The sequence below is a fragment of the Centropristis striata genome, chromosome 5, assembly GCF_030273125.1.
Source record: "Centropristis striata isolate RG_2023a ecotype Rhode Island chromosome 5, C.striata_1.0, whole genome shotgun sequence".
NCBI classification, from domain to species: domain Eukaryota; kingdom Metazoa; phylum Chordata; class Actinopteri; order Perciformes; family Serranidae; genus Centropristis; species Centropristis striata.
This window is the reverse complement of record NC_081521.1, coordinates 35903173-35929994: the sequence shown is the minus strand read 5'-3', so window position 1 is coordinate 35929994 and position 26822 is coordinate 35903173. Positions and strand designations below refer to the sequence as shown.

The following is a 26822-nucleotide window of genomic DNA, read 5'->3' as shown; positions in this document are numbered from 1 at the left end:
TGATAAATTTAGTTTTCACCAACTATTGGATGCTAAGAAATCGGGGTGTAATGTCATGATTGACAGCTGTGATTGCCCTGCGATTGGTCGGACAGGTTTTTTGGCTTGACTTTTGTACAAATTTAGGAAGTGGAGAGTGGTCGTCCATCTTTACATTCAGCCTATGGGTTTGACACAGCTGAGGTCAGAGGGGATGATATGGACGGATTTACGGATGGAGTTTTTTTTGTCTGAGCAGCCCACACACACTCACATTGCATCCAGTAAAGCCACATGGATGTTCGGGTTACACCGATGCATGTGAGCTCAATGTGCTCTTTTTAACTTAAAAAAATACTCACAGGACAATTCCTTCACAAAAGACCCCAAAAATCACTTTAAAGTTTAAAAAAAATTAAATAAAAATAGACGTGCAACATTAAGTCTCATTTTTCTGCCAGGTCCCATTTCCTTTTATCACTATGACTGATCCCAACACATGAAAGTGCCTCAGTTATGAGGTTAGCGATAAAGATCAGTTTTCACAACAAACAACAACATTGAAATTGGCTACAATGCTGCATGGGATATCATTTCTTTTTTTTTTTACAACTTAACAGTTACAGCGGGAGGAGATTGTGGTTAAGTACTCCGCCTTTTTGCTTTAAAATGCTTCAGCAAGTCTGACAGAGTCATTTCAGTAAGCACACCATTACTGATTATCTTCAATATTGCACCTTTTTCCTCTTTTCCAGTAGCACTGGTTATAAACCAAAAGTTTAAACAATATATTAATCTCCTTTATTCCCTGACAGGTGTCTGCGACCTCAATTTGCATACCCAGGCTTCTTAAAAGCCTCCTACCTTTTAAATAATGAGAACTTGCCTGTGATAGAAATATTCATAATAAAATAACTCAAAATAAAGTCACGTCGGGTAATGAGTTTTAGTAAACACATGCCGCAGAATCTGGAAACCACTCCAACGGAACAGGACCGAGGTATAGTTTTGACGAAACTGTTGGTAAAACTTTTCAGGTGAAAACTGTCAAACACTGCCCTGTTTTTTTCTTTTCCCTTCTGTACATGTTTTTTTATTTAAAGGCATACTATGCAGGAATTGTCACTTACTATTTGTAAACACAACATTCAAACAACTTTAACCCTGGCTTAACAAAAGTGGAAGCACACCCCAGATTCACTCTTGTTTTTGGAACAAGCTTTGTCCACTTGGTGTTTAATCTCACAATATAAGAGTTTATTGGTGCTGTGTCTAATATTTTTATAAGTTTGTGCCAAGGGATGACATCAAGAAATGCCCTGAACACAGCAAAATGAAAAGACAAGAGAAAATACAGGCAGGGTCTCTGCAGATATCGCTGCAAATGCAATTGGAACTTATTGTTGGAACTATCGTTTCTACTACAAAACAGTATTACCCTCAAACACGACTGACTATTTCTAAATATAGCAGATCTGTGTCCCTTTACACAGATGATGCCTAAATCTAAAAGTACGACTTTGTACAACACCTAAAGAAAAACTTGTAATTTGGCTGATTTCACATATCTTTTGAAAATACGAGGTACACCAAGGCCATTAACACCTGGAAACTAACCCCTGCCCGAGGCGCAATCTAAGTCTGGAAGTGATGTTAAAGAGAGAAAGAGAAATTAAACAAAATTGGCCCTTGCATGCTCTAGCTCGACAGAGTTTGGCACGGTTGTGGAAAGGCAGCTGTTGACTGTAACTCTAAGTTTTGTATGAATCTATACATTGTTTTTAATGAAAAGCCTGCATAGTATACCTTTAAATCAGCTCATCCTTTAGTAGCTGTTGAGGTTGACAGGTCAGTGGATTTAGCAGCGATTCATCTGTGTATTTTTAGAAATTTTCCATGAGACAGAAGTAAATTCGAGTTATCGTTTAGAAATGATTTGATTCAGACGACCTGATCAGATCGTGCCACTGTACAGCATATTTTACATTTTTGTAGGATTAGACACAAGGTCATGATACTAAATCACTGCTATTTAATTTGTCCAAACATCTGCATAAAGGAGCTGATGTGGCATTACGGTCACAGCTAATTGAAGGTCCTGTGCACCACTGCAGATAATTCTTTCACATAGATCGTCGCTTCCTGAGACGAATGGAGGTTGAAGTGGTAAAATTAACTGAATGGGATGAATGGCTACAGATAACAGGGCACTAAGGTCAAAGTGAACCAAATGCATAAATAAACATTTTTCAGCCTGTGATATGTTCTGGCCCATCCAAATACATGAACACGTGGGAATAAGTAAAGGTACTGTACCTACAGGACCCACTGTGCACTGCGGTATCACTCGTGTGTCTTTGTATGAAAGTCCGCCCAGTTATGTGTGACTGAGGGCGACAGAGATGGACAGGCTAGGAGAAGGTTTGGCTCGGACTCAGTTCTGCTGCAAGATCAGGTTTTCCAGCTCGTCTGCTGAGCGGAGCAAGAAGGCTGCGGACTCCCGGTATCCTGCAATGAGCTGCCTCACCGCCGTGACCTCTGGAGGGCTGAGCTGCGCCGAAGCTCCACCGCCGCCGCCTCCCTGACCGTGACTGTTGGCGCTGGAGGAGGTGGAGTGTGGGCCGACTGACTTCATACTAAGATCTGTGGGACCTGCAGATAGAACCGTGATGAATTATGAAAAACATACAATACTGGAGATACACAGCGGACATTAAAAAGGGTCAAGAGAAATGTATGTATGTGTAGAGAAAAATGTCTTGTTTCTTGTTACTATCAGATCATGCTGATTTTAAAACATGCCTAAAAAAATAATTTCACCCAAATAACTTGTGGCATCAAAGGCTGTAGACAAACCAATGCTGTGAGTTACACGTAGCATGCTAACATGCTCACAGTAGCAAAGATAACAGAGTGATATTTCAGCAGGTACTGTGTTCACCATCTTAGTTTAGCATGTTAGATGCTAAACAATAAAGCACATAACTGTTTCCCAAAAGATGGTTTCTGTAATTTCAGGCAGTTCTTATCACACTTCAAATGTTCACTTTGCTGATAAGTCTTTAATGATCTTGTTTTAATTACTGGAGGGGAGACGTCATGATTGACAGCTGTGATTAATAGGGTGGACCTCGATACCATTTCTGTACATTGGGAGGATGTGGAGAGGCTTCATCTACTTATATATTGAATAGAACTACTTTGCCCATCACTCATCCTTGCAGCCATGGCATCAGCATGGCTAAAATTATTCAGCAACATCCTTTTCTAAAAGCAATGTCCCTGGTATTTCAAATAATCCACCATGTTCCATGCTATTCACCTACATTTTATTAATGTGGAAACTCATTGTGGTTTAGACTTAAATGAAATAATAAACAACTGTTTACAGCTACAGAAGTAGTATGTTGAATTTGGTTAACAAAATCTCCTCACCATTGGTCTGAGCAGCTCCAGAGTTTGGCTGGTTGCTGCCGACGGTCCCGTATCCCCGCATGTTGTAGTTGAGGCCTCCGTTGGTGTAGAGCTGGTCTTGGGCAAAAGCTGCGCTGGAGATGGTGAACCCTGACGGAGCCACAGAGGCCGGGTCCCTTGAGTTGGACTTGTCAGCAGAGGCAGGTTCATCCTACGAGGAATAAATGTTTTCAGTTTTGGGGGAAATATTGTATTTTATGTGGTGCAGTTTGGCGTTAATGATGCATAGCCATCCTAGCACATTCCCAAATCCCTGCTGGGCAAATTCACAAACACCAACTGCCAAGACATTTACCGCTTGGTAGACATCGAGCCGCATCCTCTTGGCAGCATTTCGGGTTTCGTTCTCGCAGGCAGCAGCGAGGATGTTCTCAGCCATGGCAGAGGTGAGGTGAGGAGGTGTTGGTCGTATCTGGCAGGACGGGTCAGACAGATTTTTGCATGTCAAACATGTGAAATTCTGGGGTTTTATGTTGGATTAATTCAGACCACATTTTAGCCGGGGGGACTTTGTACCTCAAAACCGCCCTTTTTCATACGGCGGCAGGATTTGAGGTAGGTGCGGATGCGCTTGCGGGAGCGCTCCTGGAATTCTGGGAACTGGCGGCTACAGGACTCGATGATTGCCTGGATCTTCTCCTTGGGCTGTTTGGAGATGGGCACCATGCGGTCCAGATTCTCATCCACAAACAGACGCACAAACATCTGACAGAGACAGAGCGAAAGGGGGAGGGGAGAGACGGGATGTAGAGCAGAAAAATGGAGTGGGGGTGCCGGGTAGAGGGGGAGAGAAAGAGAGAGGGGTGTGAGAGTCGAAAACAAAAGAGAGGAAAGGGAAGGCAGGGGATGGGGGGGGGCATCAGAGGGAGAGTGGAAGAGGAGAGGATAAAGAGGGAGGGGGAGGTGATGAAAACAGGAGCGATGGAAATGGAATCATTGCTCATATTCAGGACAATATTTCTACTGTCTGCTTATTCACTCATGAATGCATTTCTGCAACTCCACTACATTCATTTCCATACCACTCAGAAATGCACAGATAGTGGTTTTCACAGAATAAATAGAGAGTATTTGAGTATTTGCTGATATGACATTAGGATGTGAGAGTGTTTTAATATTTCTAAGAATATCTATGCCATACAACAGCACTTATTATTCAACAGGGCTGGCTGATATACAACAGTGCTGTGTATTGTTTTTTCTGTATGAATTTAATTATGCTGAAACAGTTAGATAAGTTACTTACATTGAAGGCTTTGAGTCTCTCAGGGTCCATACCCTCGGCGTCATTGATCTTGTCACTGTCATCATGGTCATCGTGATCGTCGTCGTCGTCGTCAATTATCTGTGCCCGACCAGAGGTCAAGTCCTCAGCGCTCATGCTCAGTTCAGTTTTCACAGAGTCATAGCTTCCTGAGCTGTAAGGAGGGGACTAAAACACACAGAAATATGCTTAAAATTACCATTATTATAGATTATATACACAAAAGCTGTTCCTAACTGCACAGTGAGAAAGCACAAAATCTGAACCACATGAAAAAGATTGAGTACATGTTGCAGTTATGAAGTTTCTGTAAGAAATCACAACATGGACTACCGCAGTATCCAAATTGCAGAAGGTGCAATATTTGTTAAAGGCAAAAAAAATACCCTTCTAGATTAATCAATGGCTGCCTACAAATTGTATTCGACAGACAGATTAGGAAAAATCTGTGTATGGTACAAATCCTTGCAAAAAAATCACAACATGATCTTTTTAATATCATTTTCGAATATGAGTATAATGTCCAATATTGTGATTCATATCAAAATTGCAATATTAGTCAAAATAGTTAAAATACAATATTTTTCTAAATCTTGCAGCATTTCTTACCTTGTTGGTGTACTCTGTTTTGATGGGGTACTTCCTGTTGGGGTCTGCAGGGTAAGAGTTTGGCGGCGAGCTCCCCGCCGGCAGCAGTCTGTCACTCAGATTGACCGGCTGCTGATCCTCTGAGGAGGATGAGGGCGAGGTGGTGCTGAAGTCCAGGGGAGCGCTCAGCCCATTCTCTGTCACCTCCCCGTAAGGGGCCCCACCATCTGGGGGGTTCCCACCCACAGCCATCACCTCCGGGGAGGTCGGGGCCGGCAGCCCGTTGGCACTGCCACTCTCTGAGGAGTCGTCATCTGGCAGAGGGGAAGAAACAAAAGACAGAGAGATGAGCTGTGCGGATATTTGTCATCATTTTGCATTAATGTGGGTTTGTTTACTACAATAGGCACTATTTCTGTCTCGGGTGGGTGTGTGACTACAGGGGGATGGGACTTCCTGTCTAGTGATTCTGAAACTGTTAAGGAAGTGTGTATTGGGGTCAACTGTCAGGATAAATAATAGTTGGAGTAGAATGGGGGAATCTTCTGAGTTTTAACTGTGAAGAGAGACCAAGATGAGGATGAGGAGGGACTGATGGGGGAAGGGACCCTTCACTTCCTGGTGTGTGCTTTTTAACCCAGTTCACGGCTACATAAGGATTTCTACGTGTCATGTGCCCACCTACTGTATGTTCACTAGAACAGAGTAATTCTCCATTTCAATTATTTAGTCTTTTCTATAGTGGTGCCTAATCTCTGACGGTTAATATCGGCCTTTGTCCTACTTCTCTAAGCCCTGTACCCTGTGAGAGAGGGGTGCACAAAGGATTCGGGCTGCGCTGGTGTCCCACCCCCCTTTTAAGAGTGGATTTATTTGGATTAGTCCACTAAGAACAAGGCAAGCTGTTTCCTGTGTAACACCAATCTGTAGCCTTCTCATGTACTCTGATTCCAGATGTAATTACAACTAAAAATAAGCAAAAACAAACAGCCACACCATGCCAATAACAACAGTACAAGATGTCTACAGTCAGTCTTACCGTCCTCTTCTTTAATGGCGTTGGCTGGGTTGCTGACTCTCTCTCCGTTAGGTTGACTGGGCTCAGGCACTGGGGGCTGCTCAGCTGCGACCCATGTAGGCTCAACGCCGTTCATGTCCTCGCTGCTCACCGAACTGTCATCCTGAGGGGAGAGAGGAAGAGACGTAAACTAGCTGTGTAGTGAGAGAAAGAGCTGCTGAGTGTCAGGAGAAAGATCGTCAAGATTCCCATTTGTCCCGTAGAGATAAAGATCACTGTGTCTCATTGCATCTAAAGGTTCATACTTTTTGAAGTTTATCTTGAAACTATACCGCTCTAATGAAACGTACAGTTTTGTATAATATCTTATCTAACCATATGCATATCGGTTTTTGTGATATCCTATGTAATCGACCATTCTGTTTAACGTCATAGAACCATCACTGTTTTAAAGATGTGGCTACTATTATGACACAGAGGCTGGGTTAAATTCAACTACTTCTCTACCTAACTACCAGACTTGTTCGCATAGGTCACAAAGTCCTGTGATCAAGCCACCTCCCCACCTCACATTAAACAGATTATATGGGTATTATATCTACTATGACACCTGTGTCAATCTTTTCACAATTACTGCAGCCAGAGATTGTTGCCTTAAAACAAACAAGCAGCACCTCCTGGCTCACAACTACCTGAGTCTCCTAGGAATTACAGTGCATTATTTTTTCAAGAACAGCCTGCCTTATAGACATTGTCAGCGGTATTGGGCACTGTAATTGCTCCTGTTGTTAGGCTTTGTTCATGGTAGTGATGGGGGACAAAGTATAAATCAAGTGTGAGCATGAAATTCCCTCTTGTGCTTCCATAGAAAGCATTTCTTTGTTGAGCTATGCCAGAAAGTCTCATTTTTGGCTTCAGTTGAACTTTAAGACTGCATTTTAAAAAAAATTGTTTTAAACAGGAAGGAATCCTCTCAGAGACCAGTATGGACAGAAGGAACAATAACAGCAACCAGTAACGCTTTCAAAATACATTTATGAAATTTAAAAAATGTGAACCTAAACTTTAATGTATATTTTCTTGATTTAATTCCTAGTAAAACATGCTGACGTTTGGTAGGAGACTGCACATTGTTAAGTAATTGTGTTTCCTGGAGTGCTGCTATTTTTAACTGTGTTACTGCAGACCCTATAGATGCTTATTGTAGCGCAACACAAATATGAGTTAACCGTGAGGGTACGGATTAACTAAGGAGAGCAGAATAATCTCACAAACTATTCAAAGACTCTCCTAAAATTTGGCTCCAAACTACAGAAATTATGACCTGCTAACAGCTTCTCCTCCCTCGGCTGGCAGAAAGAGGGAAAAGCCATGACTGTGTGATGGGAACAGAACATAAATATAATTTTGCCATCTCATTCCTGCCACACAAGTACACAAATAGGCCTGAACTCTTGGGAATATGCATGCATCTCTCTATAAAAGGGTTTGAGGAGGACCAAAATGCTCAGTGACGGCTCCATTAGGTACCAAGTGAGCAATGTAGCATTAAAGAGCGAGAGACAAGAGGGGGAGAGCATCTCTAATTACACAGTTTCTAACTAGCCGGAAATATAGCATCATTAATGTCTATGCTTCAGGAAAGTATATAATTCATAAAGTCTGTTGTTTTTTTCTAAACAGGAATCCAATAATAGTTGTAAAAAAAATTAAGATTAGGATAACATAAAATATATCTTTGGAAGTTGATAGAACTTCTAGTATAAGAACTTTTTTGTGAAGTGCTGAAATTATCAACAAAGAAATGTTTTCTATATATATTCTATTTTATTAGTGTAGTTCATTTTTAAGGCAGAAATGCCAAATGAAAACATTCAGTGGTTCCAGCTTTTCAATTATGAGGATTTGCTGCTTTTCTTTGTCTTGTGCGTGATAGTAAAGCCTTTTTCACCCTTTTGTGATGTTTTAAAGAAAACTTCACCCCGAATATGATCATTACTAAATCGATAAGCATACTCGCCCTGTGTTCCCTTAAATTCTTGAAGAAAATGTTGTTTGTCTTGGCCCAAAAACACCCCATATGCTGTTTGTACTGCAGCTTATTACGACGCATATTTACCTTTAAGCAATGCCTTCTAGTGGTCGTAGTAGTTAGGACAGAAGCCAAGACAGAATGGCACACAGTATAAAGAACGACATGGTCCGCTTAAGGTGGGCACAGAGCTTTTACCCAGACTCGTGTTCGTGTCTCTAGTGAAACCAAAAGTTTAAATTGTTATTTCAAGTTACATGTGTAATTTAAATTATTTGCATGGCTACATTTTGTTCTTATGTCATGCTTTATGTAACACATGTAACTACCGTAACTTACAGTAAATTAAGGTATGAGGACCTGTCAATCTCCAGCCACCAGAAGGGCGCTAACATATGAAACGCTCCTCTGAGGGAGGAACAAACAACTAGGGTGGTGGTATGGTTAGGAGGACTAATCAAAACATTCCCAACACATGCATTTTATTAAAACGCAAAAAATATTCTCACACTTGCGCTGGATTACTATTTGTTCAGAAGTATAAACGAGAGTATAAAAGACATTGTACAGCAGGAGTTGGAGGGTAATCTGTAAACAAATGTTTTTGATATAGTTTTGCTGGAAATTGACTGTTAACCGTGGAGACATTACAGAGAACAACGTTTTCTTCAAGAACAGGGGGAAAATTTCCCTTTCGGTAACAACCTCTATTAGTCGCAGAGTCAATTTTGGTTGTGTTTTTATAACTAGGCCTGTGTCCAATGTAAATGTCCGTACTGATATGCAGAACAGAGAATGTTAAAATGGATGGAAAACAAATGTGAGGCATGTTTTCATCACCATTTGTAGTCTGTGTCTTTACCATATGTCCTGTGACAATAACCAAAGTTCTCCAGATCAACATGCAAACAGTTGGCAGCAGACTGGATACACATTCACAAATTTTCAACTGATCTTCTCTTGTCAACACAACAAACCTGCTGCATTTTTAAACCAACTGCTGCTTCAAACTGTTCTGTAAACCAGCACAGCAGAGATATGGAACAAATCACTACAACGCTTGAAAAAAACCTCTGTGATGGTTAATTATTAAATTATTGACCCTGCTCATTCTCAGTCTGCACACAGATGTGACCGACACTCTGAGCATTTGTTAATTTGTACTCACCCACAAATCACAGTCTGGGTCATTGTTCCGGATAATCCTAATTATGCGTGAGTGAGGTTCTGCATTATCATCATCAAGTAGCGCTCCCTGCTCTTTAGTGACAGTGGTTTCTGAGTGTTTCCGTCACAGCCACACATGGGAGTGGTCTCACACATGACGTCACTCTGTGCACAAGATTTACTAATCCTCATTTCACAGTGAGCTCCTCCTCTCAGCAGGAGCTCTGCACCAGTTGTTTTATATTGAATTAAAAGTTAAGAACATCTTGTTTTGCTTGCACAAAGTGTTTTCCCCACTGCCTCAATGAGACTAAAAGACAATAACCAGAGGATTTGAGCAGTCAATACAAATACAATTATAGTGGAAAGGAAATGTAAACAGTGTTTGATTTTCTAATTCGTCCATCAGGACACCTTGTATCTGTGCACACGCTTCACAAACACTCAGTCTATTTACAGAAAAAAGGCACTTACCCTTTCAGTGGCAGTCATGCACTGCAGCTTCATTTGTTTCAGGTAGGTGGCAGTAAGAGGCATGTTGTAATCAATGAGGTCTGGGACCAGTGAGGTGGGTCTGTCATTTTCTGACAAAGAGACAAAAAAAAGAGTCTGAAATACAACATTTATAAATAAATATAATGTATTGTCTAATATATTTAGAAGTAAGCAGATGAATCAAATTAAAACTAATACAAAGCGATTCCTCAGTTAATCTATTTTATGTTACACAGTAAAATAAAATGTGTTGTAAAGTAATTAAGTACATTTAACTCAAGTCACGCACTCTAGTACAATTTTGAGGTACTTTGCTTGAGTATTTCCATTTTCAGCTACTTTATACCTCTACTCTCTCAAATTTAGAGATAAATATTGCACTTATTACTTTAATTTTGGTCTGCTTATTGGTTTGACGCTATCAATTCCCTTATTGTTTCCTGTTCAATTTTCTCTCCATGATTATTCTCAGGCAAGTTTTGGAGTTATAAGGAGTGTCTTTTTTTCTGTGATTTCTAAACAGACATCAGAGAAAGAAATGCCCTCTGCAACTGCAAAGTCACGCTGATGCTGAAATATGTGTGTAATGTCTGTGTGTTCAGAAATTGAGCAGTGAGTCAGAGACAGGGTGCCATATTTGGCACAAATTGTGGGCCAAATAAGCAGGCCACACAGCAATATCTATCTCCCTGTTGTTTTAGAGCCCTGGCATGCACCTGCCCATCAAACCCCTCCCCTCAGTTAGAAAAGCTCTGCTCTATAATATAAGTATACAACAAAAGGTTGGAATGACAGCCTCTGTTGTATAAACCACCTGAAATCAAAGTGGTTGGGAGCTGTTTGCAGTCTCCACACCGGCCACTAGAGGGACTCTGTGATCAGTTTAGTGGGTCTGTTCCATCCCGGAGATGTGGTCCTCTTGAGTCTTTGTTACAGCATGCCGATGATGGATATATATACAGTATGTTTTATTAATGAAGGTTCTACATCAAAACTCTTCCAATCACCTGAGATCACATCAGCTCATATTTAGTGTCTGACAGGACAATGAAGAATACAGAAATACAAATTTCTGTGAATCTTATGATGAAATTCTTGCAGAAAATCTTACAACATTAACGTTTGGCTGTTGAAGATTGATCGTTCATACCGTCCCAGCATGCAATGCAACAGAGTAATTAACCATTTTTCCATGTCAGTATGTCAAAGGATCTGAGCATTTTCCACTCTTAAAGGTTGATCTCAGAAATAGCATGCCAGTTAATGATGTCTCCAGAATTAGCGAGCCCTCCACAGGTCAGATGTGTGCCATTACCTTTGAACTCTGCGGTGCTGGGGTTGATATGCATCCTCTTCTGACACTCTCCACAGCTCATTAGGAACCGAGTGACCGCCTCTCTGGGCAGGAAGGCGTAGGTCTCTGCTATCTGTGTCGAGGGAGTGAGCAGAGGAGACTGGGTTACGGAAACAAAAATGGCAGCAGTTATGGCTCAGGCTGTGAACTCAGACTGCGTGTGCAGCTGTTTTTTATACCGTGTATGTGTGAAAGTTTGGTGGTCAGTGATTATGTGTTATCTGGATGAGGCGTTAGGAGAAATCCTCCCTCCAGGCGATCTCTTGTGCCTTCGGGTGGCCTCATTACAGCTGTGAGTATTTCTGCTTTGATAAACCACAAGTGGTGTTCGTCATCTTTCTCTTCCTGCTCTCTCAGGTGCAGTCGACTCATATCTACACCTCTTTCTCATGCTCAGCCTTCCTTCTCTGTTTGTCTCCGCTGCTATGCCACCCTCCCCTACTCACCCCCTCTGGCGTTTCCCTGTAAAATGCGACCTTCACGTGACCATGGATAGGCAGTGGGGTGCCCACCCCCACCGGCCCACCATCACCACTGCCACGGCTCCCCACCCCCTTTGCCCCCCCACCCCTCCCATCATGCCCCTAGAGGCAGCTGAGAGGGAAAGGCCACCCAGAGGAGCGTGCACCTCCCAGAAGGCCACAGTGACAGTTCCATATTATGCCCTGCCCCAGTGATGCTGCCTCCTCAAAAGGGTACACTCTATGAGACGTGACAGGACCTCTCTACAGGGCAGGAGGAAGTGGCTCTATGATTATTTTTTTCCAATCCTGGGGGGTGGGGGGCACCAGAGTTGCTAAACCCCCCCCTCTAACATTGAACTATGGCTGCATACAAAGCCCCTCGTTCTGTCAGGACACCACACTACACCCAACCCCGGACCCCACCTCTGTTTGCAACATAAACTCATATTCTGCCTTTGTTTCCGAGACATCCATCATGTGATGGATAAAAGTCTTGAAAGCCACAAGTACTTTGTTTTTCCAGTGAAAATTTGGTTACTTGTTCCCTTGGTAACTCCTGAACAGTCATTATACATTATGTTGCCAGAGACAAGAAGAAGCCTTTTGTCTTTCACATTTAAAAAAATGTAATGGTCTTAATTAAACATGCGTTTAGTTCGGGTTGCCTGAAAGTTTTGGCCAGCTGATTTAAGGCCCATTTCTTTCAAATAAAATAATCCTTTTTTTTTTTTTTTAAACTAACTCCAGCTGTGGGGCACTTAACACAGAAAGGAAAATGAGACGTTGCCTGCATGCTCTAATTTGAATGCTTCCAAAGAACATTTTCATTGATGCAAGGTCTTAACTTGTGTTAATATAATTCAGCAGGCCTAGAGTCACTAATTTACTATAAGATACATTTAGATTTGTAGTTTATTGGTGCATCAGTCCCTCCCCGTACCCTCATACAGACTCGGCTCAAAAGACCAAATTTAGCCGGGCCCACAAATTATTGGACTGTAGAAATCCTATTTAACTAAGCTAAATCTAACTGGCCAGCTCCTTGGGTTCTTTCACTCAGTTGAACCTTTATTTGCTGGTCAGTTAGTATAAATTGTTTGTTTATATGGATACTTTTCTGACTAAGACATTTTAAGTCTGACAAAAATAATATTTTTGTGAGCTTTCAAATGTCAGTGTGTGGACAATCTTTCTCTATCCATTGTATGAGATACTGGAAGCAGTGGGAGCAGGGTTAGCAGCTCCCTGCAGGCATAGCTGCATAAAGAGAACTGGATACAGGAAGAGTGCTGGGCTTTGAAGGGACTCCCTAAAAACTGCATTATTATGAATCCCACTCTTTTTCTTGGCAAGACCCACCCTGTAAAGCATTCGAGTGCTGTGATTGGCTAGGTGTCCATGTTCGCACAAGTTGACAGTATCTGATTACTTCAGGTCCTTTACCCAGACTGATGGGCTAACCTAACCTGACAAACATAGGTTAGGTTAGATTGTAACTTCAAAATTAGATGTTTTGGGCTTTTTGGGCTTGCAATCCATATTAGACTTCTTTGTAGTTTCTCAAATTACTTTTACCTGACTGCTGATAAATTCTCAAATTGATCATAATGTTTTTTTGTAAAATATGTACTAGCTAATCTTCATAGTGCTAAAAAATATATTGAAATGTAATTGGACTAAATATCAAATTATTAACAACAAAAATCTACATTGTTTGTGGTCTGTATTCTATGTATTGTGTCTTACAAGGCAGACTGTCAATTTCCATGTACATAGGTTTGAGACCAAATCTTCAAATTATTTAAAAACAATAGTACAAATCAATAGTACATTCTGTATGCCTTTATTCTTAATGTGCATTAGATAAACTGGCGTGTATAGTTTTATCCACAAGGTTGGGATGTTGTCTAAAATGATAAAATAAAACAGAATGTGATCATGAGCTAATCCTTTTTGACATGTATTAAATTAATAACTGTACAAAGACAGCTTATTTAATATTAAAACAGTTATACTTTTGTGCACTGAGCTACTTTCATAGGAATGAATGGGGAGAGGGGCACCTGCAACACTGTATCCAATTATCTTTATACATCTGTCACTACAGAATTCACGATTTATGAAATATATGAAATATGATATAACCAAATCGTAAAGCATGATTTTGTATACACCTGTGTGAATTTAATGCTTAGTTAAAAATTAGTATTTCTAAAATTCACTCAAGCTTTGGTCCAATGTGCAAGGATCAGAACATAAAGTCGCCCCAATTGACACATGTAACACATTTCAACTGCTGTTTTTTTTTCAACTTTGTGAAAGAAAGATTAAAATTAAAAAAATAAAATTAAAGAGATAAAAATACATTAAATAGAGCTTTTGTGGCTTTTTGATTATATATATTGTCATAAAGCCCAGCCCGAGCTGAAACCCAAAAATGGTGGAAATTTATCGTCATCGATTACACTAAAGGTACCTGTTGGATTTACTCACCGCTTTGTAGGTCTTCTTTTGGCCCGCGTGTTTGGGTGCTCTCCCTGGGTCGGCGCCCATCTCCACATGCATGGCATAGATGATGTCAAAGAAGTCTTCTACCACAGCTACACGCTTCAGGGAGGAGTTATCTTGGGCTGAATTCCCATCTGAGCACTGAAACAGACCAAGAGTTTAGTTTAATGTCCCGCCCCGGGCTCACAGAGACAACAGGTGTGTGTCATTTTTATCATCTGTTACATCTTTCTGCATCCATGTGACGTGAGCAGGCCCGTGAGTCATTATGGGTCATTTGGATACAGACAGTCGCACACACGGCACAAGGTGTCCTAACCAGCACTGGAACAACCAGTCATATTGTCTTTGAATGCCTCTTTTTGGTGGAGAAGTGAAGTCTCGGCCCGGCTGGGTCGGCAGCCATCACCTCATCTCTGCAATGTTTAAAAATAACACCACAGACACTATACAAGACTAACAGTCCCTCCTACCACCACCTCTGGCAGCCATCCTGCCTCCCGTACTGCTGACCCTGTCGCCATAGAAACTGCCACTGATTTCTCTCGGGCAGGTGTGCCGGGCAAAGGGTCATGTGACACGCCATAGAAGTGGGATCGCCAGGACAACGGCCTCCATCCGCAGCACCACATGGGGCTTTCCTCTCCTTTCTGGCTCCATCTTTTCCTCCAAGTAACTCTCTCATCCCCTCTTCCCCTCCTCACAAACACTTTGCATTTTCCAGCAGATCTTATCTTAATATTTCTGCACCTGCTGATATTTTTAAACTGCCCCAGCAAGCATAAAATGGGGGAAAATTTTCCAGTTTTTGGGCATTTAATTAGTTTTTTTTTTCAAGAGTCTACCTCTTTCATGCAGATATGAGACAAGCGCTGACATTTTCAGGAGATTGGGTTCGAGGTGGGGAGTGATCTTTTCTTGTGTTTGAGTGAGAGGAGGGTCCGAAGTTCAAAAAGTTGTCCCCCCGGCATTGAGGAATCACACTTTTGTCCCCCTCCTCTACTTGACATTTCTGCACAGTTGCTGGGATCTGACATTTCATTTTCTCGTATTTTCACCAACTGCTTCCTCTCTCCTGCCTCCATGTCTTCATCCCCTACCTCTCCGTCCCGTCTTTCTCTCCTTCCTTCTTTCCTTCTTTCTTTCTTTCTTTCTTTCTTTCTTTCTCCCCCTCCTCCTCCCTTTTCTTGCTCCTGCTCTCCCAAGTGCGAGGTAATGATCGTTGCCATGGCAACTAAAACCAGCTCACAGAGCGGGTTTGTTTTAATCCGGCCCTCTCTCCTTCTCCTTCTCCCTCTCTCTCTCTCTCTCTTTCGAGCCACTCTCCCCTGTCAGCATGGGCTAAATGTAATGATAATAAATGAAATAATAGCGATCCTCCACCTCATCATCACAGCTGTAATCTATCGCACTTGGAGGTATCATCATTCCCCCGGTGATATCACCAACACCGCTGCTGCCGCCACTGCTGCTGCTGCTGCTGCCTCTGCTTGGGACAATAGTGTCAGGTCCATTCACGCTGGATTTAGATAATCTCATACAACTGTGGGGTGTGCAGTGCACCCACACCGCTGCTGCATCCTCCACTGAATTCTACCCCAATAAAATATAGGATATTCTACTGGGAATGTGTTCTCCCACCTGGAAGACACACACATACATGATGTTACAACCCTCCGGTGTTTGACTTGATGGTAACTAGGGCTGTAACGATACAACGATATAGATCGATATCTATTCATCGGTGAACAATCCTACTGCATCGATGCATATCACCATCTTTAATATATGTTTTCATTTTTGACAAATTTTGTTTTCACAAAAGAGATATTTGGTTTTGAGAAGTAAAATGTGCACACAGATGGAACCTATATTGAAATGTGGAAATAAATACAATGTGGCCCGTGAATTGAAGTCGTACCTCGGCACAATTTGTGATATCAGCAAATATCAATGTCCAATGTATCGATCTAATTCTGTATTGTGATAAAATCCCACGATTTGCACAGCTGATAGTAAGCTTAGCTAATTCTGAATCTTTAACTAATATGTGCAATGTTTTTTTGTTGGGAAACCCATTATTAATCTTTTTGTTGATAAAATTTCAGATTCATCCTGTCAAACTTATTTTAATCCAATCAACAGTTTAAACCCCAAAGATGCTCTGTTTACTGAAGCTGGAGCTAGGACTGGGCAATATGGCCAAAATCTCGTTTTCTGGTAATTGATTAAATAAAAAGTCGTTATGAAATAACCACATGGTAAAGCATCATTTTGTAACTGTGTAATTCAAATTCACACAGGTTTCTATAATTTTCTCTAGCTTTGCTCCAATGTGCAAGGATCATAACATAAAATCGCCCAAATGACGTAAACATTGCAGTAACACATTTCAGCTGCTGGTTTTTCAAGTGTGCAAAAGAAACAATATAGAAAAAAAATACATAAAATAAACCTTTTGTGTGTTTTTGATGACATATAGTCCAGTCCTAGCTGGAACCCGAAAACGTTTGTAAATTTGCTTGAAAAAATGGCTGAAATTTATTGATAAATCGTTTTGTCTATAAAGTGCCCATCACAATTTCGAAATCATCGAGGCAGTGGTAGACCAGCAACTCCTCAGTGCTGTGGAGTAAAATAACTGTTTTGTCAATGGAGTCTGGTGGCTTTGATGAGAGTTCAGTTCTATTCATGTGAACTTATACAGGTGATGAAAAGATGGAACAGATGAAATATTCTAAATATAGTGTGCACTTAAATTACATTGATTTTTCTTCTTTTACTTTTATACGGTGGCTAAGATAAGTTTTGCTGCTGTCCCCATCCATAGCAGTACATTGCTGATATGACAGATATATCGGTTGACAGATATTATCAACCGATATTGGCCTATCAAAGGCATATCGGTGTATATGCTGTCCGATATGTGCCATTATGAAAACTTTTTTAGACACTATGGCGTGATTTAGATATGGTGTCAGCAATCCTTTTTTGAAAAAATGTTTTCTTTTGTAAATGGTCAGCAATTCACTGAAATTGACTGAATTTTTCTCCTCTAAATCAGTATCAGTATCTGCATTGGTCTCAAAGGTCCCATATCCGTCAGGGCCCTAGTAGGTAATACACTCATTATGGATAATACCTCATACAAGCCCCATTCAAAATATCCAAACTATCCCTTTAAGTCACCACGGACATCCTGCTACCTAAAGGCCTTCTCTGGCTCCTCTGCTTCGATAAGCTCTTTAGTTTCCAAACACAAGTCAACAGGGAGTTAAACATTCACCTCTAAACACGACATGCTTTGAGTGTGTGTATATTTGTGAGCGCGGTGTGTGTTTAAGTGCAGCACATGTCTACCGGGCAGAGCTTGTAGCTGATGCATCTCAGAGGAGAACAGCTGTTGAACAGCGCTGTAGATATTCGGTCTCATCAGCAGCGTGCCGTTTTTAAAGAGCAAAGGAGACATGTCAGCATCCCTAATCGCCAACAACACCACAAAACTCCTCGCCCTCCTTCTTCTCCTTCTCTCTGTCTTTCTAATCCCGTAGGACTTTGCTCTCCCCTGCCACTGTACAACCAGCCCCCATCCCCTTCTCGCTCTCTCCCCGTCCCGCACCAAACCGCTCTGTTGCTAGGAGACTGGAGGGGTTGAGTCGGCTGCCCCCACCCCCGCTGGCAGTCACACACACACACTGTAGCAGAGAGGGGAGAGGGGAGAGAGGAGCAGTCCTGCACACAGGCAGGTCAGGAGGAGGAGGTGATGGAGGAGGAGGAGGGGAGGTTCACGGGAAGCAGCTGGGTCACAAAGACAGGCCGGCAAAGATAGAAGAGATGCATCACACGAGGAAATATTAAATCAAAACAGATATTTAGCTTAAACATATAAAGCCAATCAACATAAACATGAAGAAGGTGTTTTATTTTGTAAGCTGGCTGCAGAATAAGTAGCTTAAGTTGCATTGATGTGCGCTCAGGTACTCTATGTATGTGTGTGTGTGTGTGTGTGTGTGTGCGTGTGCGTGTGCGTGTGCGCCCAGCAAGTAGGGAGTAAAGACGGCTGTGTCAACAGTACTCATGACTCAGATTATCTCACTGCAGATGTGACAACAGGTCATCTTTTAAAGCCCCATCTCCCCCCTCTGTAAATCTATCAACTGGCTAATGGACACGTAAATGGAACAATCCTTGTTTCTTCAGTGTGTGTGTGTGTGTGTGTGTGTGTAAAGGTAGTTCACGTAAACTGGGATAAAAGAGACTATTACCTCTACAGTGCCCTAAATGTTTTAGAAAAGCTGTCCCCTTTTATTTCTTTTCTTTTTACCATCATCCTCGTCTCTCCTCCCAATTCATGAAGCCCCGTCATTAAATCCACATTAGGTGCTCTACCCCTCATGTCCCACATCTATATATGTGTGCGTATGTGTCTGTGTCTGTGTCTGTGTGTATCCCAGCTGCTGCCATGATGAACATTATTTGATAGAGTGTGTGACATCCCCAATATCTCACCGAGCCGGAGACACAGACAGTCCCACCAGCCCGGCAGACTGGCACTGTTGACGTTCCAGTCACTGACTCAAAATGGTATGTAAATGACTCGCACATACATCATCACAGAGTCCATTTTCAGGCTATTATCATACTGTCCCAGTTCGTTAAATGTTGGCCTTGCAAAGGTATTAAAAATGACAGTAGCGGTGTGGTAGGGAGATTATTGCCGTCTTAAAGACTCTGTGTGTGTGTGTGTGTGTGTGTGTGTGTGTGTGTGTGTGTGTGTGTGTGTGTGTGAGAGTGAGTGTGTGTGGAGCAGAACTCAGACTATCTCCCACACAGGGGGGGAGGCCCCCGGGCCAGTTAAAAATGGTGTTAATTTCTCCTCCTATGGGAAAGCAAAGAACGGTCTCTCCATGGCAACAGAGAGGGTGCTGAAGGGAGGAAACACAGAGCATGCGATCAGCGACCCCCTCTTTGTACGAGCACAAACTACCACATACGTGCAGTATGGTTTTCATCACCCATTTACAGTAAGTCACAGTCACATAACGTCACATGATTGCCAATTCTTTACTTGATTGACAAAGAAGACGCCTCAAATCGACACATCTCCATCCTAAAGGGGAGACACTACAGGTGAATAGGTTTTCTTTGTATACGGTCTTATAGATATCACCATTAAACATCCCCAGTTTTTTTACATTAAGATAAAGATTTTTTTTCATTACAAGTTTTCTGAAATGTTATGCTTAGATATGCAAATGAGGTGTGCAATCATTAAATGTGTGCTAAGACCTAAATCTCAACATTGGATAAATCAGAAAATACTGTCGAAAGAAAATCATTTTTTAAAAATGTTTTTGGGAACAAAATGTTCTATAAATCAAGGGTTGAATGATATATAGACAAACCCCTCTGTAAAAACCTTCAGAATATAGTTCGGAATAAAACTGGTGAGTTTTGCTTATGTAAGTGTAGTTGATATTGATGGCTCATATCAAGAAAAAACTCATTCTGAGGAAACTAAAGATTTTTGATACATTCCTAATGTAAATGGCTATTTGAAGACAAAATATTTCATCTAATTCATAGCAACAATAATATACAATATAATGTACAAGAGAGTGGGAGTTTGTATCGATCCTGTGATGATGAGGTTTAGACTACCTCAACAGTACGTTGCAATAGAACGCTAACTTTTTGTGAATTTAGGAGAAATCTACAAGATATACTAACATATACACCGAAATGTTTGTTTTGGATATTTTCTTTCCACTATTCTGAAAGAAGACATGTAGTCCAAAACAATAAAAAAGCATGTTTTTGCCTGTAGTGTGCCCTCTTATGTATAAAAGTCAATCACTGCCACTCAGCACAGGTGAATTCTGCCTCCATCTGCGGTGAGAACAACTGCCTTGTTTGGGGTGGTGAGCATTTGCCGTTTGAACCCATGAGTGCGAGCCCGTGTGTTGCCCCTAATAAACGCTGCCAGTGAGGGACAAATCACAAAAAAACACAGCACAAAAGCTCCGGAGCTCCTCTATGCAAAAATAGCATTAATGCAAATGCTGCTGAATAATAGGGCCAGTATTCTTTTGACTCTGTGGCCCCTCCACAAAAGAGGAGCTCTCAGGGGAAATGTGGACTAATTAATCAGATAATAATGATGATGTTCCTCTTCCCGTCTGACAGTGAAGCACAAACATTTAAGGCCCATTTTCCAAGACACAGATTACCAATAGTGGTTTCTGATTTCTACACGAGGAGAGGACGTCCCAAGACAAACCTTTATTTTGGTAACTGATAGTATTATTAAATCCTTTACTCAGCTCTGTTTGATTTCATCCCCTCCTGTCACTTAAAGGCTGATTATTTTCTCAATTCATTTTGTAGATCTAATGTCAGAATATAGAGACAAATGCAAGTTATGACTTCCCAGAGTCCTTATTGTATCTGATCAAACCTCAAAGACATTCATTTTACAGTCATGTGTAACAAACAAAAAGAGCCTCAAAGAAAAACCTTACGTTTGAGAAGCTAGAACTAGAAAATGTTTGCAGTTTTGCTTGAAGAAATGGCTGAAATCCCTGAGAGCCCTGATGAAGACCAAAAGTGGTCGAAACATGTAGGCTTTCGTAATGATTTAGCTACTATAATGAAGGCTTTTTAATATTTTCCTCCTCTTTTTGATCATTTTTCTTAATTTTGAAGTGCCTTTATTGCCTTGATTATCCTGCTTTCCTCCTGTTTTCCAAAAGCAGCCGACACATTTTTGGTCTACTGTATAATATACAGAGCAACCAGTCACCTCTTTATCCGTTATTATTGATTAATTGATTGACAGAAAATAATCTGCAACTATTTTGATAAACAATTGACAATAGACATTTTCCACTGTATTCTGATATTTTATAGACCATAGTGAGAAAATAATCAACAGATTGATCTAAAAAGGTTGTAAGTTTCAGCTAGGCTTGGGCGATTATGGAGAAAATCACACATCACGATACTTTTGACCCAATACTGATATTAGTTTAGATATTGCAGTGATATTATATGGTTTACTAGTGATGCTTTTACAGAGTATTTACACAATGACATTTCTGATAAATCCTCATCAGTAATGTGGATATAATCACTAGGTAGTTAACGGTGAAGCTAGCAGCTAGAACAGTCTGGTGGATTCAGATGACATCATTTTACTTTAATGCAGCCTTTAAAACAAGGAAAAGACTTATACCATATTATGATATTGAAAAATCTGAGAATATATCTAGTCACATATCGCAATATTAATCCAGTGTCGATATATGGTCCAGCCCTTGTTGCCTATTGCCTAGCTTTTGGGTAGTTTATTTTTGGTGTGATGGATTGTAAATAATAGATTTGGATTAGTCATACAAGTTCAAATATAAAGGTGTACAGGAGCTGATGTTGATTCATAGTTTGTGACAGCTCCTCCACAGAGCACAATTCAACTTTAACTTTTGAAAATCTTGTGAAGTGTTTCTCAACAGTTACACCAACATATATATGTGTGCGTGTGTGAGAATGTTCACCAAAACGTAGTTGCGTGAGACGAACAGAGATATTTACAGATTTCAGTTGGCATGGCAACAAAAAAGCAACAGCTCGCAGTACTTCAAAATTTTCAGTACAATGCTCATGTCAGCCAATAAAAGGAAATGCACGGGGCGTTTAAATCGTTCCTTTTGAAACTGGCTGCACTCTGACTCCCCTCGTCTCAGGAAAGTATGTGTGCAATTCTGTGGTGCATCTCTGTGTCTGTTTCTGGTCCCATTCCCCTCCTCCTCTGTACTGTCCTCTAATCAAGACATAATGAGAGCTAAACGAGGTTGCAGCTCCACACTGAGGGCTGCTGGATTCTCTGAGTTGTGCAGAAAGAGGGCGAGACGGCGCGAGCTGCGAGGACAGAGACGGAAAGAAAGAAAGAACATATTTCTGTGTCCAGCTCGAAAATAAAGCATCTACACTGAGTGTGCCCTGCCTTTCTGTCCCGTCACACACTGAAGCAGCCTTGTATGCTTCACTGACACATAGAAGAGACCTTCTCTGTCTGCACATCAGCCACCATCATCCCTACCCCCACCCAGCCTCCCGTCATTTAGCCCCATGCCTGCCCCCATACAGAAACTTGGCACACCCTGGGAGCAGCTGCAGCGGGGCTTCCAATGCTGGAGCTCCAGAGACACGCCCCCGGCCCTGCAGCCGTACGAGGAGGCAGTGACCATTGTGTGTGTATGTGTGTGTGTGTGTGTGTGTGTGTGTGCCTGTACGTCTGCTCGTGTGTGTGTCACTTTTCCACTGGCCCAGGACGGCCTATTTATAAAGCCTACGAACAGTGAATCAAAAACTCAGCTTTCTAAAAGCGTCAGATGCATTGAAATAGGTTGATTTGTTGCCTGTGACTCATCATTAGAAGCAGCTTGTGTTGGCTGATGTTTTGTTTGTTGTTTGAATTTTCTCAAGTGGAGCTGAGTCAGGGGGATGCTTTCCCCTGCCGTATGATATTAGCTATATAAGCGTGTGCACTCCTCACCAATAAACAGTGAGCTACACTTTAAAGACTTTAAGTAGACCTCAGAGGTTTATTTCATGCTACAAACCTGAAACATTTAGGGCGTTGTGTAAAACTTAAGTAAAACTGAATGTGATATTTTGCTAATCCTGTACAAAGACAATACATTTCATGTTCAAGCTGATAAACTTTTTGTAAATATACATTCTGAATTCTGAGTTTTAATGCATTCTGAGTTTTAATGCATTCTTTTTTTATTTACGTTTTGCAGAGCATCCCAACAACTTGCTCATGTTTTGTGTTTTATTTAGGTAGTTAAAAACTGAAAAAAAGGTTTGGTAACTGAAAATGTAATTGTTGCCAGTTCCTCAATTATAAAAAAAACAAAACACCAAAACATAATGAATGTCTCTTTCAATACCCTGTCAAGAAAGAAAGAAAGACGTCCTTGGTACACGAAATAGGATGTTATTTTCCTTTTTGGTTTCATTAACAACCTGCACACAGTGCCAATACAGAAAAAGTCACTGAAGACATACCAACACAGTTTTTTTTCTCCCGATGTTGCATCTGTGAAGCTTTGGTGTGTGTACCTATGCTTTAGTACTTTTAAAACTATTGAATTAGATATTGTATTGTAATAAACATGTGATATTGAGAAAGATATTTTGACAACCCCTTAGGCTTCACAGAGAAATCAGGCTCACCTGCAGGATGTTAGGTAATAAATCTATTGGACAAAAGGACATTAAAGTAGGGCTGAAATTCTTAGTCGACCAGCACTCTTTGCCAACTAGTTGGCGCAACAAAGAATAGTGCAGATTTACCTCTTTAAATCTTGTGTTTACCAGAGATTTGTGCATAATTTTCTTGTAAATAAGTCATTCAGCATGAAAAAAAAGCATTAAAAAATGGTTAATCGACTTAAGAAAGCTTAGTCAACTGAGACCAAAATGACCAATTAGTTGACTGATGGTGTGAGAGGGGGCATCCCTCGACAAGAAATGACAAGAGCCACAGACAAAAGCTAATCAACAACACATCTCAGGCCCCATGTGCACCTGCAGAGACACATCACACCTGCCCTCTCGCCCAGAGGGGAAACATAATATTGAGTGGAGATTAGAGGAGTTTGGTAAATGCAGTTGGCCTAAATCTAAATTGTGCATTCACACAGGTAAAACACCTGTGGAGGGATCAGTGCTATTCAAACCGAATTCAAAGCATTCAGTCTTTAATCTGTGCCAATATCTCGTCTAGTTTGTTCAAAGAAAATGTGTTCCTGCTCTTTGAGGTCCAGAGAGACTCAGTCCCAGCAGGGCGGGCGGGGGGAGATTATTCCCTGAAGGCACTTATTTAAAATGGTGGTTGTCTCCTTTCTGGCACAGCAGGCCCAAACACCATACAGAGACATGGTGTGTGCGCGTGCACACAAAGAGAGCTGCTGGGGCACTGCTGACAGTTCACCATGTACTTGTTTATCTTGGAGAAAATAAGAATGTGAATTTAACCCTTCACACACAGCCAGCGTCACTAAATGTATATTGATGACCTGACTTCCGTTAAGTATCTCACCCTGTCATCCAGAGACATGTACAAGTGACGTGTAGCACTAACTGTGGGCGTATGTCGCCATCAGTCCCGAGCAGACCCTTTTGTTTCCGCCACAGCCCCTCACGTGGTCACCAATTACGCACAGCTACCAGCCTCCATCAAACGCAGGAATTAATTTTAAAATGTTTCTCTTGCAAGCTCTGTCTTAAACGGGCTTACGGGGGCTTAATGTCTTAATTTACACAATGAAATGCTGCAGAGGCAGACTATCCTGGACTACACAGGTGTTGCCAGAGCAACGAGTGCCCGCGAGCCGATCCGCATCCTGCCCAGGACAATGAAAAGTGCGGAGCAAACACTCAGACTCACACTGTCTGCAACACAATGACATTTTAATGAAAAAGACAAGATATTTGAGTGTTGTTCAGCCTTATATTTTCTCTCTCTCTAAAGAAAGAGGAATTAATCTTGCATATGCACGCGACACAGTCCGGTGTGCTCGATGGGACAGTGGGGGCGCGTGCCATTTGATGAATCGCTGACCTGCTGAGCGACACAGCAGCAACATGAACCAGACATCAGCTAAGTTAATGGCCTCTAGTCCATCAAGGAGCACACACCGGAGCACCCTGACATACCCGAACCCCGCGAGCATGCCGTTGCATCCGCGCGCGCGCGCACACACAGCATCCAACACATCGGGCTGCACGAGACCTGAACAACACGGTTCAAACTAAATGTTGTCAATAGTCAATTATCTCGTGCTTTGCAGCCGGGAGCGTGCCGCTGACAGGACTTCAACATCACTGGCGAGATGGCTATGCATGATAGCCTACCTTTAAAATTGCGATTGCCAGGAGGCACCGGCGTTGCTATGGCAGCAAGGGATGAGAGTAGGGCTGCTCCGGTTGGGATGTGGACAAAGTGGAGCTTTATGAGGAAAGACGAGGGCGAGCCGGGACGATTAAACATCATAAGTTGCCGTTTTATTCATGTGGCAGGTGCATGCGTGCAGCCTAAGATAATGATAACTTACAGGCGGCAACGGGACATCTCGTGCACATGTACACGCACGTTCTCTCTCTGTCACACACACACGTACACACGCACACACACACTTTACCGTTGTCTTGACCGGGACATATAGGACGGGTTTCCCCGGAGCTCCTTTCTTGTTGTGCTCTCCCAGCACGTTGGTCCCGACCTGAAATCCTTTAGACTTCACCCAAAATTTGAATTTGGCGTTGATGTGGCTGTTGTCGATATAAACGCCATCCGACTCGTCGTTCTGCAACAGTGTCTGCATGATTTTGTTATATTTTCGCCGGGTGACGGTCTTTGTTTTACCGGAGTCTCCATAAGTCCGGAGACACCAGTCCTGAAATTCACTGAACATCTCCGCCTCCAACACGACCGGACTCCGGCTCCTTTTGGGCGCATCCACGCACGCCTTTTTCGTTGCCATCGCTCCCTCTCTCCCTCTCTCACTCTCTCTTTCACACTCTCTCCCTCTCTCTGTCTGAACCCGTTAAAACAGCCCAGGCTAATAAAGACTTGACCGGGTTGATTCTCCTCCTCTGGTCCCCGCTGTCCCGCGTCAAGGATGCTCCGGTGGTTCCGGTTTTGGGACGCTGCCGCTCTGTGGTTTCCCCAGCAAAAGTGACCCGGACGGTAGCACACCTGTTTGCAGCGGAGCAGTGCTGTCCCGAACCGCAGCGGTGAAAAATGTCACTTCCTCACATCATCCGCTGAGGAGCGGAGGGGGGCTGTCCTACAGTACGCTGAGCGGGTATCTCCCACCTGTGCGTAAAATGCTCTTCACTCGGCTGATGAAAAAAAAAACCCACAGTCCTCGCTAAACAACAAAGAACACAGACAAAAGCGTGGAAACAAACGTCGCTCTCAGTTCCTATCGACCTACTTTCTAACAGGCAACACTATTCTCGGATGCGGGTTCCTCAACCCTTTTAAAAGCGCAAAGATGCACACAGTGTGCTCCTATATGGCCACGTATCCGATCAACATGCGCCACCTGGGATTGTTTCTGCTCCTCACACCTGTTTGAATGTGAATCGCGCTTGCACTGTCTGCTCTTTCTATCCCGTTAAAAACACACACTCATTTCTGCATCACATCGGCTCAATTTGCAGCAAACAAGTAGCGTTATGTTGATCAGACGCAGAGAGAAAATGTCCGATTTGGAGACGTGGAAGGTGAGAGAGGGTGGGGGCAGAAAACATTTGATACTATCTCAAGAATATGCGAGACAACACAGATTACACCATTTCCTTTTACACAGGAAAACACTTTTTTTTCATACAGCCGATAATGCAGAAAGGCTAAATATAATCTGGGTTAAATAGTTGCAGTCACGACGCAAACAACCTATAAA

At 42.0% G+C, this 26822-nt stretch overlaps 1 protein-coding gene across 1 annotated transcript; it reads right to left on the bottom strand.

The window, feature by feature from the left end:
* Positions 1–394: 394 nt before the first annotated feature.
* nol4la (nucleolar protein 4-like a) lies at positions 395–26467 on the bottom strand. The gene is made up of 11 exons (XM_059333010.1): positions 25554–26467; positions 14329–14484; positions 11333–11444; positions 9997–10106; positions 6345–6486; positions 5327–5619; positions 4700–4885; positions 3970–4158; positions 3749–3865; positions 3415–3604; positions 395–2631 (listed from the first exon to the last, which is right to left on the bottom strand). Exons 1-11 carry the CDS (start codon positions 25893–25895, stop codon positions 2414–2416), a joined length of 2055 nt encoding a protein of 684 aa, XP_059188993.1. The 5' UTR covers positions 25896–26467; the 3' UTR covers positions 395–2413.
* Positions 26468–26822: the final 355 nt, after the last annotated feature.

Bases quoted from the DNA above. Each gene is read 5' to 3' on its own strand.
- nol4la (XM_059333010.1), bottom strand. From the start codon at position 25,895: ATGGCAACGAAAAAGGCGTGCGTGGATGCGCCCAAAAGGAGCCGGAGT. The intron at 6,487-9,996 runs GTAAGTGCCTTT...CTCTCCCCTCAG, and splicing joins GCATGACTGCCACTGAAAGG to GATGACAGTTCGGTGAGCAG. The intron at 2,632-3,414 runs GTGAGGAGATTT...TTCTATCTGCAG, and splicing joins TGGAGCTGCTCAGACCAATG to GTCCCACAGATCTTAGTATG.